General features: G+C 39.1%; 2 protein-coding genes across 6 annotated transcripts in view; one reads left to right on the top strand and one right to left on the bottom strand.

Annotated features, from left to right (window-relative positions):
- The first annotated feature begins 2 nt into the window (after positions 1 to 2).
- SCRN3 (secernin 3) lies at positions 3 to 7,384 on the top strand. Its single transcript, XM_056350042.1, has 7 exons — positions 3 to 222; positions 381 to 562; positions 1,354 to 1,553; positions 2,236 to 2,448; positions 5,007 to 5,169; positions 5,532 to 5,712; positions 6,494 to 7,384. The coding sequence occupies exons 1-7, from the start codon at positions 55 to 57 to the stop codon at positions 6,647 to 6,649; spliced, it is 1,263 nt and encodes a 420-aa protein (XP_056206017.1). The 5' UTR covers positions 3 to 54; the 3' UTR covers positions 6,650 to 7,384.
- Positions 7,385 to 10,242: 2,858 nt separating this feature from the next.
- Positions 10,243 to 12,624, bottom strand: part of GPR155 (G protein-coupled receptor 155) — a 30,284-nt gene continuing 27,902 nt past the window's right edge. For 4 of the 5 annotated variants that reach the window (XM_056350039.1, XM_056350038.1, XM_056350036.1 and 1 more), the window contains one exon: positions 10,243 to 12,263. In XM_056350039.1, coding sequence (XP_056206014.1) covers positions 12,041 to 12,263 — 223 coding nt within the window. In that variant the 3' untranslated portion in view covers positions 10,243 to 12,040. Of the gene's footprint in view, positions 12,317 to 12,624 lie in introns of all 5 variants that reach the window. The other variant, XM_056350041.1, reaches the window with a different exon arrangement.

Genomic DNA, 12,624 nt, shown 5'->3' with positions numbered 1-12,624 from the left:
CCGCCCCGCCCCGCCGCCGCTGAGCCCCGCGGAGCGCCCGCCGCCGCCGCCAGCATGTCCGCCCGCCCGCCGCCCCGCTCCTGCGACACCTTCGTGGCGCTGCCGCCCGCCGCGGCGGGGGGCCGCGTCATCTTCGGGAAGAACTCGGACCGGCCGGCGGACGAGGTGCAGGAGGTCGTGCACTTCCCGGCCGCCGCGCACCCGCCCGGCGCCGCGCTGGAGGTGAGGGCGCGGGGCGGCCCGCGGTGGGGCACGGCCGGGCCGGCGGCAGGAGCCCCCCCGCCCCGCGGCCGTGCGTTCGCAGCCCGTGAATCTCGGGGCGACGCTCGCCAAAGTGCTGTCGTGACAGGTAATTCGTGTCGTGCTCCGGCTTCTTGCAGTGCACCTACGTGACGATCGAGCAGGTGGCGAAGACCCACGCCGTGGTGCTGAGCCGGCCCGCCTGGCTCTGGGGCGCCGAGATGGGGGCCAACGAGCACGGCGTCTGCATCGGCAACGAGGCGGTGTGGGGGCGGGAGGAGGTCGGCGACGACGAAGCCCTCCTCGGCATGGACCTGGTCAGGTTGGCACAGGCTCTTTTGGTAAACGGTGCTGAACTCGGAATTTAATTTGGAAACGTTTGGTGTGAGTTACACGGGGAAATACGTGCTTTCGCTTTCAGAGGACACGCCCACCTCTTCTGCTGTTCCAGCCGTGGTTAAAAATAAGTGTGCCTTGGCACAGCCTTGCAGCCCTGCCAGGCGCCGGGAGCCCCGAGAGCTCTCAGGTGCAAGAACAGAATCCATCGAGGAAATCAAACGTTTTTCTCTCCACAAGATTTATATTAAACTGAAACAAGACTTAACAGGAGCGCAGCTGGGCTTCAGGAACCAGTGTTTGGGCCTTCTTCTAGCATCTGCACTCATTTCCTGTTTCCCCCAGCTTTCACACACGTATTTTTAAATTCCAGTCTTAGCCGGGCACCTCCAGGTGAATAATGACAGCTGCTGGTGCCTGCCTCACTGGGTGCCAGTGTAACGCCCATTAACCCACAGCGGGCAGGCGGTTCTTGGTACTGTCTGCCCCTGGTTCCGTACCCACCCAGCACTGGAGGCGTTCCCTAGGAGCCCTTTCCCTGCCTTTCTGTATTGCCCGTTGGTTGGTTTTCCCCACGTCAAGCACGTAGAGGACCCACTTCAAACAAGCCCTTTGAGTGACTTGCTCCTTTCTCTTACCAGATTGTACAAAGCATCAGGTACATACAAAACTAGTATGCTAAGTCAATTTGTATATTCAGGCTGAATACTTATATGTAAAGTTTATAGTTCCAAAGATTACATCTTCCTTTTTGTTTTGGGGTTTTGTTTTTTTTAGGCTTGGACTCGAGAGAGCAGACACAGCTGAAAAGGCTCTAACTGTCATAGTTGATTTGCTAGAAAAACATGGACAGGGAGGAAACTGTATGGAGAGCCACATGGCATTCACATACCATAACAGTTTTCTGATAGCCGACAGAAAGGAAGCATGGGTGCTGGAGACATCAGGAAAATACTGGGCAGCAGAAAAAGTAGAAGGTATGGATGACACTCTTCATTTTAAACATTTCAAATACAATGACAATTAGCAGTTCTCCACTTCTCAATTATCATTTCATTAAGGCATCGGTCTAGCCTCCAGATGTGTACGTGTGCCTGTAAGCAACAGCATTGCTTCCTAGGGCATCAGTGTGGAGTGGCTAGCAGTTTCACAGAGGAGCTGAGTCACAGGGGGCTTTTCAGAGTCAGAAATGACCATATCTGCACTTGGAAAATGGAGGACAGCAAGAAGGTCAGCATGAGAATGACAGCAGTATGTATGGTGTTAAGGATGGTGGCAACTGATGACAGTTCCATTTGGTGACAGGGTAACACTGACAGGATTGGTGCATTAGGCCCTGAAGTGGCTTTTTTTTCCAGTGGACAAGCTACATCTTTGGAGGTCTAAGAAGAAGAATGTAAAGATGGGAATAATCAGAACAGAACCTGAAATATGATGCTGGCAATAGAAGTAAATGAGTCAGGACTGAGTGGCAGTGGAATTTCAATCAGAAGGATGCATAATAGCCAGGGAGAGAGGGCCAAAAATAAACCACAGGATTCATAGATCTTGTAGGAAACTCTTCAGGGCATAATTTGCTTTAGTAAGGTAATTGTAAACAAAGTATCAAGAAAAAGCATTCAGTGTATTAAAATGATTCTTTCCTCACTTTACAAACAGGCGGTGTACGGAATATTTCCAACCAGCTCTCTATCACAACCAAGATTGACAGAGAACACCCAGAATTGAAGGAATATGCCAAAAGCAAGGGCTGGTGGGATGGCGAAAAGGAATTTGACTTTGCTGCCACATATTCTTATGTAAATACTGCCAGAATGACCACATCCAGAGGCCGATATTGTGAAGGCTATAAACTTCTGAACAAGCACAAAGGTATCATATTTTTATATATATATTTTTAAGATATGCAAAGCATTTAGTGAGATACATTAATTTAAATCATGTTATTAGACATCTGATGTGGGCAATCATTGACATGATCTGGTGAACCAGGACCTACTTGAATAACTTTTCGCCCAAAGGAGAAATGCTGAACTTTAAGTCTTCTATCCATTTCTGCCTATTTGTTGATGAGGGGAAATTAAAACAAGGGTCAATTATCAAACACACAGAGTAACAGTGTCAGTAACAACACTGAGAGGTCACATTATGATCATACCGCTTAAATACTCTGTAAGACCTGCTCTGAAACATTTTGATAGGCTTTATGTTATACTGTACCTCTTAAGAAAAAGAAATATGCAGGCCAAAACAGACTCCCAGTGGTTTTCAGCCACAAACAGAACCTTATGAACAATGTCAGTCTGGTACCATTCATACAGGCGTAAGACAACAGCACAGCATTCAGATACATATCTTGCATTTATTTTTTGAGACTGGTTTTTAAATCTTTGTAGTTCCAGTATAACTGCTACTCTAACCTTGTGTAGTCTAATAACACACTGAGAGCAGAACAAAATAATCTTCTGTACTCTAAGCAGGTGCTCCTAATCACTAACTTAATCACTTATTTTTCAGACCTCTATAGAAAGAAGCTATTACTTCTCTTCTAACTGCATCCACCTGGCAGGTTTTTGCTGCATCTGTATTCACTTGCTCATTTAAAGTAATTAATCTGAACCAAAATTACATTGCACCCCTGTGTTTTTTTATTTGGCTGAGCTCTGCCAGACCAGGTTTAGCATTTAGTTAATGCATCAGCATGAATTACCTTTTACTGTCCTGCGCTAGTGATCGTGTAAATCCTGCATTCATTTTGGGAATTGCAGGTTCAGAATACTGAAAAGCATTTTCATAATACCTGTATTTACTTGTATTATAACAATGCTGAGATTCTATCAGTGTTTTCATTCTAAATCCCCATTTTCAGGCATTTACCTGAACCATTTTAAAAATAAACACCAGGTGTCCAGGTTATCAGCCTCATATGGTTTCGGTTTGTTTAGATTTATTTTAAATAGGTGCCCTAACTAAAAGCTATTTGGTTTACAGCATCAGTAAAATCACTGGTTTCTTAATCTACCTATCCCAGCTTTTCCACTCAGTGGCATTACAGTTTTTTTCTAGGCAGCCTATCATGCAAAGACCATTTTTAGATAAATGTTATAAATATTTCAAAAAATAAGGAATGTATTTCAGGAATACAAAATAATAAAAACATATAGCGCAATACCTTCTTTCCTCCTGGACAAGCTGCCAGCTTGCAGTTGGCAAACTGTTGCTTCTTTTAATTTCTTTGATTCTTCTAGCTTGCCGATTTGTTGAATTCTTCAACTTTCCCAGGCAACTGTGGGAATACTTAAGAGTGTTTCCTTGCTGAAATGTCTACAGGCATGCAGAATTGTGTATTAAAAAAAAAGAAAAACCTGGACACATCTGACTTAGCAGCAGAGTGATTATTTTAAGAGGAAACAGCAAGGCAGTTAAAAAAAAAAGAATCTTTATGCAGCTAGAACTTCACTGAGGGAAACGTTAAAAGATTAAATGGTGGATGATACCTTCAAATAAAAAAAAAAGTGAATGAACTAACGCTTTTCTACCATATGCACACATTCAACTGGTACACCAGATTTGAAAAATAAACTACTGCAAGTGCTGCCTGTTGGATTGCTTGGTGATACTATGCCAGTATTTAAGCTTCAGTGCACGCTATACCTGAACAGCAGTATCATCTGAACACTGGATGCAGAAGCATACGTGGAAAGGGTTTTGTTTCATCTAACTGAGAATTATTATTTTCCATACCTCACATAGATAATTGATTAAGACTTATTTACAAATGGATGTACTATTGTAGTTTTGTAGTTGATTCTGTAGCACAGAACATGTTACTAGTGCAGTGCATCTGTTCAGTTGTCAACTTGAAGCCTAAGAGCTTTGGAAGGTCAGATGATTAAAATAATAAAAGTGAGTCTTGGTGTTTCATTTTCAAAGTTACACACAAAATTCACGCACAATTGTTACTGTTTTTACATTTCCAAAGCAACAAAGTGGTATAACTGTGTACAAATACCAATAACTATTACAGTCACTTAACTTCCACACAGTGCTCAGAAAATTCAGCCTTTAATCCAGGCTACTAATTTTCATCTGCAGTGTTACTGTGTGAACAAACATTTGCTAGTCATATGTATTTTACCTTTCTGGGAAACATCGTGTGTCATCATCCTCCCCCTTTTCTAAGTCATAAATGTTATAGCTCGTTATCACCTACTCTCTGAAATAAATACTTTGGGGAAAATGATAGTATTTTTAAGTGTGTTACATATATTAAGGTATGCTGTTAAGATGATTTTTTTTTCTGCCAACATGGACAAACTAAAATTGGCATTGCCTATTAAAGGAAAAAGCAGCCAGTTGTCGAGAACATGCCATTTAGTTGGCATTGTCAGTAGCGCTGTGTGCAAGTAATTGTATTGTATCTTAAATAGGATCCATCACTTCTGAAATAATGATGGAAATTCTTCGTGACAAAGAGAGCGGCATTAATATGGAAGGTGGATTTATGACAACTGGAAGCATGGTGTCTGTATTGCCTCAGCAGCCTGATTTGCCATGTATTCACTTCTTTACTGGAACACCAGATCCTGCAAGGTGATATAGCAGCAAATAATGAGGATAAAAAGTTGCAAGTATCTAAATGAAAAAGTGTTGCAATTTGTCTAATTATATTCCTTTTTGTTTTGGGTTGGTTTTTTTTTCTCTCCCTTCTCCCAGCATAATCCAGAAGGAGGAGGAACATAACGTCCATTAAGGCTATCTACCAACCTACCTAGTGAAACACTGCTATGACACTGACTTAAATATCAGTTAGGAGTTGGTTTGGTGGTTTTTTTTCTAGACTTCTTAAATGAAAGAATTAGAAGAATGGTAAAAAAAATACAGCAATCTACTGACTCAACAATTTTAGCAAAACTGTATTAGTAAAGGATTTCTGTTCTATTTTCTCTTTCTAGGTCTGTATTCAAGCCTTTCATTTTTGTTCCCAATATTACTCAGTTATTAAAAACTAGCTCCCCTACATTTGGTCATGATGATCCAGTTAAGAAGCAACCACGTTTTCAGCATAAGCCAGATCGAAGACATGAGCTCTATAAAAAACATGAAAGCGCTGCTGTAGTTATGGAAACTATCAAGGTATGTTGATTAAATTAGATTTCAACGCAAGCAGCTGGTTTATATAAGCTCCTTGCTCACGTTTTGTTAATGTGAGACCATTTAATGCCCTTTGATGGATTGCAAAGAGCATTGTAGTGCACCAGAAGCCCATTGTCCTGGCATCTGGCAGGCATATGTTTCAGACACTAAAAATTGCAACTAGCACATGCTGTACTCCCAGGCCTAGCCCCAGACAAGTGTGTACTGCTCATCTTGCAAAGCAGCAGGCCACGCATACTCCTGCACCAGTCAGATAGTGGGGAAATGCTTGAGCAGCCACAGGCAATATACAAGTCCTAATAAGAGTACTTAGGGCTCTTCAGGACCCTGGTCTCAGGCAGCAAGGAGGGCATGCCTTTTACCATTGCTTGGTGTGAACTGGAAAGAAAACAAGATCACGAAGATAGCAGGACACAGGTGAAGCAGGGAGGTAGCTGCTCACTTTTAACAGTAGCACCTCTCCTATTTACATGTTCTAAAAAGTAAGGTGTGCCTGCTTAAGTGTTGGTAGCCAAATAGCTAAAGCAGCTTTAATTTTATTTTCAGTCCATCAGACAAGGATGTAGGAGATGAAGTGAGTGCTAGGTATTAAGAAAGATTCCTAAGAAGACCTGTCATGGTGCTATCTTCTAGCAACACTAACTTGTACCCTAGAAACTATTAAGAGGTTAAAACAAGGACATAAGAACAGAATTTTGTTAGGGTGAACACTACATACTCTGTATAGGTTTTACTGAAATACAGACGTTTCTTTTTGCAGGGCAAAGGTAAAGAGATGCTGAAAGAGATACAGGAGTTGGAGAAACGGAAGATAAGTGAAATGGAATCAATCCTGCAAAACAGATGTCTTGATGTTAACCAAATGGTTAACCTTTTTTCACAGTGTGTAGAAGAAGAACTCAAAATATATAGCTAAAACTACTATTTGAATGTGGTAAAATTCAGTTTTGTGATTTAACTTTTTTAATGAAGTGGCTATATAGATTACATCCTATTTTCAATATACCATTTAATATGGACAGTTTTAAAAATGCAGTTTCATATTCAGGCCAAACAGCTTCTGGTTGTATGAAGCAATGTTGAAAAGGCTCTTAAGAGCTAGGCAGTGGCTTTGTCTCTAGGTGACATAAAGCTGTCAGCAGAGACTGATTTTGCCTACAAACAGGTGCAACGAGAATGTAATAACTTGACTGAATTGTGGAACAACCCCATCTCTGGATGAAGAACTCTAACTCAGAACCCAGTTCCAATGTACACACATGTAGCTTTTATAGTCCAGATAATCATAGCAGAATTTCACACTGCCTAAATTAAAATGGCCATACTGAAGGACTTTGTAAAATGTAGAAGCTATTATGTGCACTGAATAAAAAGTGCTATGCAAGTCAATTAAAATTGATATTCAGCTGTTTGATAAAACAGAACATTTTAAGATACTTTTCATCTATGAACCTTCTACTCCTTCAATGTAAAATGAGGGTAAGAGTTCAATGTATATTAAAACCAAATCACAGTTACAATTTTACCGTGAGTTGTTAAATCTGATAACATGGAATTCAACAATGCAAGCATCCTGCAAGCTACCACACAATCTTTACTTCCCTATTTTCCCCACCCTGACAACAAAAAATAAACTTATTTGCACACAGTATGATTTTTGTCAAATTAATTCTTCAATACGCTTTATAACATTGTGTGGGATTTTTTTAATGTTTCTTGAATTGTTACTTTTTTAAATTGGACAGCTAGAAAGGAAGAGGTAGGAGTACACAAGTATATACATGTACTCAAGTGGGACACTTAGAAGGACTTTCAAAAATTTTTCACTTCATATAAAGCCTTTTAACCATGACTTGTCTTGCCAAAATTACGATCTTTTTGCCCTGTTATGAACTCTTCCTCCCTGTATAATCAAGCTTTTTGCCCTGCTATGAACTCTTCCTCCCTGCCCTGATCCTGTTTAAAAGTAATGATCAATATGTGACACTACTTTTATTATCTGTGGCAAGGGACAAACTAAGCAAACAAGAAAAAGCAGATTCTGGCTTTACTACACAATCAAGCAGGGTATGACTGGAAGAAAAAAAAAACCAAACCAGCCAAGCACTTCTGCAGACCTTCAGAAGAGAACACATAACATGAAACAGAGCATTAGAGCTGCGGTAGCAGTATGTGACATGACACAGCACCCCCACAGAAACACAGAGCAGACCACAGAAAGACCATTTTCTGATGATTTTTCTATATTTAGTCTATAGAATCATTTCAGATGCTAGAGATGGGGCTACACGCGTGCAGTTTGCTCATTTTGTGAGCTGTTCTATCCCCCCACTGGTAAAAAAAGAAGTAAGTATAAGCAAAGAAAAGAATACACATACAATGAAGTTTGCAGAATGAATAAGAAAATTAAGAGCTTAGCAGAATTTGTTCTTCCTGATCTTACAATGAAAGTAGAAGCTAATTTGGAATACCGTGTTCATATCCACAGCAAGAAATTAAGGGGTCAGGAAAGGTTCTTGAACATTCAAGTGACAGTAGCAAGTAAGACCCAGTAGCAGGTAAGACTGAAAGTAAGTTTGAGTTGACTGTTAACCTTTTGTGTCTGTGTTGCCAACAAAACTTAGAAGTTCAATAGTGTAGTGCATGGTTGTGAACTGGAAGCTATAATCAATAAAATTTTGCTGTATTTACCTGTTTGCATCATGGATGTCTTTATCTGACAATTCTGTGTATCTTTGTCCTATTTTTGGTCATCAGCTGTTCCACACTAGCTCTTTGATAACTTCAAAGCATTAATAAATGCTAGGTAAAACTGTGCTGGAAACAGAGTCAAGTTTACAGGTAGCATAGCAAAATAAGAGAAACAATTTTGTGCTGCAGTGGTGCCTTCCAACCCAAACCATCCTATGATTTTATGAAGTTACACAGGAATGAAAGTACTGAAGGTGGTGGAGTAGGCCTTTAAGTGAATGTCTTGGCCACTTAATCACGGGGTGGCAATTAAACATATTGGTCTGGTTGTAATATAGGCAGATATAGTCTAACTGTTCCTCTAGTTTCTGTGCTGTTTTTTATTTGGTGGTCTACAGGATACAAAGTAAAAACGACGTGACGTGTGGAGATAGATCAAGTGCTGGCCAACAGAGTAAAGGATATTTTGGTATCTTTTTTTTTCCTGGGATTTCATCCTTCTAGAACATACGCAGTGTCAAAACAGAAAACGAAGATGAGGTCAGGAAAAATAAAGAACCCTCCCTCCCACAGTCATAAATTTTAAAAAAATTAAATAAGAATGTCCTCTAGAGGGCAATCTTTGCATGTATTTAATCTGGGAATATATGTTGCAGCTTATTTTAAAAGGTCTAGAGTTTGATAATGATCAGTATTAAAAAAACAAACTCAAAAAGTACTAAAATTGCTACCTAGAAAACAAAGTTTTATATCCACCCCTGTCTATTATCACAATTATTTTGAGATATATATTGAGATCACAAATATTTGAGATCAGTGAGTGTTTCACTGGAGACTCCTCTGGACTTACTTGGTCAGTGGATGTTTTCATGGGACTATAACTTCCAAGTTAACTGTGATTTATCCCAAACTAATCCACCTTCAAAAATAAAAGAACTCATTGCACCACTGATCACATCTTTAAAGCAAAGCTATTTCTAAACATCAAAAATGCACACTTCAGTAGATCAACTACTGGCATACATCAAATTGTCAACTACTTAGAATTTCCTAATGCTCCTCGGTGAAAGCAAATATTTTTCAGATAAAAGAGTTATGTAACTTTCTAAAGCTATTCAAAGTATTTGTAGCTTCCAGAAGTACCCAGTGATTTAGAAATAGATTATCATATCCCATATTTCATTCCTAGTTTCTTTAGTTCTTAGACTTATTAACCATTACAGACTCTCATCAGACTAATGGGTATGATTCTCAGCAGTCACAGTATTGTAACAGTTAAATCTAACAGATTTTGGTGTCAGTTGTTCATTAAAGGTGTTAGATTTGTAACAGGGAGCCTTCTCTAAGCAGATACTTTGAGCAATTTCTTACTTAAAACAGATATATTGTGTTCAAACCTAGGGAGCCATTATAAAAAGGGAGGCAAGGGCAGGACTTTCTGGTGAAAATGAGAAAGACAAGTGTAAGAACAATGACTATGCATAGACCCATAAAACTGACCTAAGACCAACTTCTTGAACATCTGAAGAATAAAAACAAAAAATAAAAAAATACTATTTGCTAAGTAGATGATAATATGGAATGTTCTTAAAAGATCTGTTTATGCTGTTGGATGAAAACTGGTATCCTTGTGTGAACACCCATTAACAAGTCCTCTGTCTACTTAAAAAGCATCAAGGGTGGATTAAAGAAATACCAAATTTGAAACCCAAGAGCCACTTTACCAAATCTCTCAGAAAAACACATTTATCATAAATCTTGACACGCACACATAACCCTCTCACACCTCGCATCACATCAAACCTCAGAACTCTGAAATCAAGTAACAGATTTATTGACAAGTTACAGTACTTAGAAGCCAGACATACTCACGGCTTCTGCTCTTAAGTCGCATATATCTAATTATTCCAAAATATTTGATGTAATAATCTTCAGCAGTTGCAGGGGAAATATACTATTGTTTTCCTTTGTGGCCACAGCCTGATACAAATGTCAATTTTTTTGTTGCTGGAAAACATTAAAACACGTCAGTTTGTATAGCATACATATGCAGTAGCATGCAGTTATGTTTCTGTGCACACTACAGAAGTGCACTAAGACTGACAGTAAAAGGAATTACTTTTCCCATATAAGCCTTGCATGGAGTTGTAGCTACTGTGACACAACTGTTTCTTGAATGGTAGCTCATGTTGCTAAAATCACTTTTAATTCTTAATACAAACTAGATGCACAAGTAGCTATAATAAAAACCTGTGTACCCAAAAAAAAGAAAAAAAGGAAAAAGAAGGGAAAGACTTTAAAAAAAAGGATGAGAAGAGTTATTCATATACTTGAGCAAATAACATTTTTTTTTTAATACCCAGGTTCCTTTCCTTCACTATATAAAATTTTTATGTAGACATATAAATGCTGTTCTTGCAGTTGTAAAAGGGCAGCATAACGGCTATCAAATACTACAGTTTGTCTTTAAACTTTTCAAAACACTGTAGAAGACACACAGATTCGCAGATTCTGCTTTCAGTGCACAGAAATCTGAATGACACTAGAGTAACTAAACATCATAGGAGGATACCTGAGGCTTATTAGAAATCATTGTTAGGCCACCAATACTAAAATTTCAGGATCTTTAGCTACTCTAAATCCTAACTTGGATGTTCAATTAGGATACTTTATATAATAGATTTAAAAGTCATTGTATTCCATTTAAAAGATATTATGATCTGATAAAATTTTTCATCCTGACTTGCACAGGTATCCAAGGCTTCCATAACATCTTTCTTTGAGGTTGGCACTTCTGAATTAAAACTGGAAAGGCTAATTTCAGAAATTAAAAATCTACTCATGACAAAGCTGTTACTACCACCATAAGGCAAAACTTCACAACTAATTTTTTATACAAAATTCTATTATATCATTTTCCTGATTTGGGGGAGAAGTGGGTATTTTTATATGTTTTCAAGATTTGGTAATTTTGTAGAGAACCATTATTTATTCCACTCAATATTTCCTCAGCTTTAATCCTCCGACATCGGAATCATCTTCACAACAATTCTACTTTTACAAATGGAGGATTTTATCTTTAAGGGGGAAACAAACTACCTGATTTGAGGTGTAAACAGCTAGAAAAATTTCCTGGTGTTAGACAAGAGTAGAGTAGTAAAAACCGTGTATGATAGAAGAAATTCTACTTCTGTGAAGTCACAGGGAGGCCACACTAAAATATGGAAAACACACGGCAACATAAAAAATACCTCTAATTCATGGGTGTTTTTTTTCATTTGGCACCAGTCACTAAAGCTGCTGTTACAATGCCTCTATAATATGACAGTGACATATACCATTTTACTATTTGTTTTGCTCAAAATGGAAAAAATGCTCTAAATCCAGAGCATCTTGTTTTGTTCTAGTTGCATTAACTGGAACACTCACTAAAAATCCTTTGCTGACATTTCCTTCAGAACAGACATAAGTAAAACCACATCTCTTAACTTTACAAGAGGGAATAACTCAATTCTCCGAGAGCCATGAGAAAGAAATACTTCCAATTTCACTGGTGAAGGCAGAGGAGGTGGTCACACTCACCCCTAACTGCCTGTCCTCTGCCTACATTCTCAGGTCAATGGCTCTCAACTGCAACTGATCTCTTAGGAACAAAACGGTAATACAAATATTCATCGCGAAATTCAAATTCATTTGTAATATGCTGGACGACGCCTCCTCTCATCAGTCTGTCTCCATACATCACAGCTTCACCACGGTCAGAGGCAAGGCCAACTTGCATGAGCCAGTTCACCAGGTCACAGCCAAAGAAGATGCCAGTGGAGATCTTTGCACCACACCTGTATGTCAAAGGAATGATTCACCCACATGTTCTGTAAATCTGGTATCACCACTGCACGATGGGGAAAGGCAAGGAAAAATAGCAGGAAACAAGGAAAGACATCATGATAGTTAAAAGCATGTTAGAAGAGAATTTGCAAGTTTTGTATATTAGGGACTTGCCAATGTTCACTACCTTTTCCTACAGACACTTCAATGAGAAGCAAAATGAACATACAAAGTTATTTTAGGCTTGTGCAAATAAACTTCAGTGAACATAAGTAGCAATGTTTCTAAAAACATACACAATGTAATTTATTTCTTGAGTACTTAGTTCCCACGTACTCATTATCATGACCATTTCTGCAACAAAATATCTGA

Source organism: Falco biarmicus, chromosome 8, assembly GCF_023638135.1.
Source record: "Falco biarmicus isolate bFalBia1 chromosome 8, bFalBia1.pri, whole genome shotgun sequence".
In the NCBI taxonomy this organism is placed as follows: domain Eukaryota; kingdom Metazoa; phylum Chordata; class Aves; order Falconiformes; family Falconidae; genus Falco; species Falco biarmicus.
This window is presented reverse-complemented; position numbering and strand designations above follow the sequence as displayed.

Bases quoted from the DNA above. Each gene is read 5' to 3' on its own strand.
- SCRN3 (XM_056350042.1), top strand. From the start codon at position 55: ATGTCCGCCCGCCCGCCGCCCCGCTCCTGCGACACCTTCGTGGCGCTG. The intron at 1,554-2,235 runs GTATGGATGACA...CTTTACAAACAG, and splicing joins GGCAGCAGAAAAAGTAGAAG to GCGGTGTACGGAATATTTCC. The intron at 5,713-6,493 runs GTATGTTGATTA...TTCTTTTTGCAG, and splicing joins TAGTTATGGAAACTATCAAG to GGCAAAGGTAAAGAGATGCT.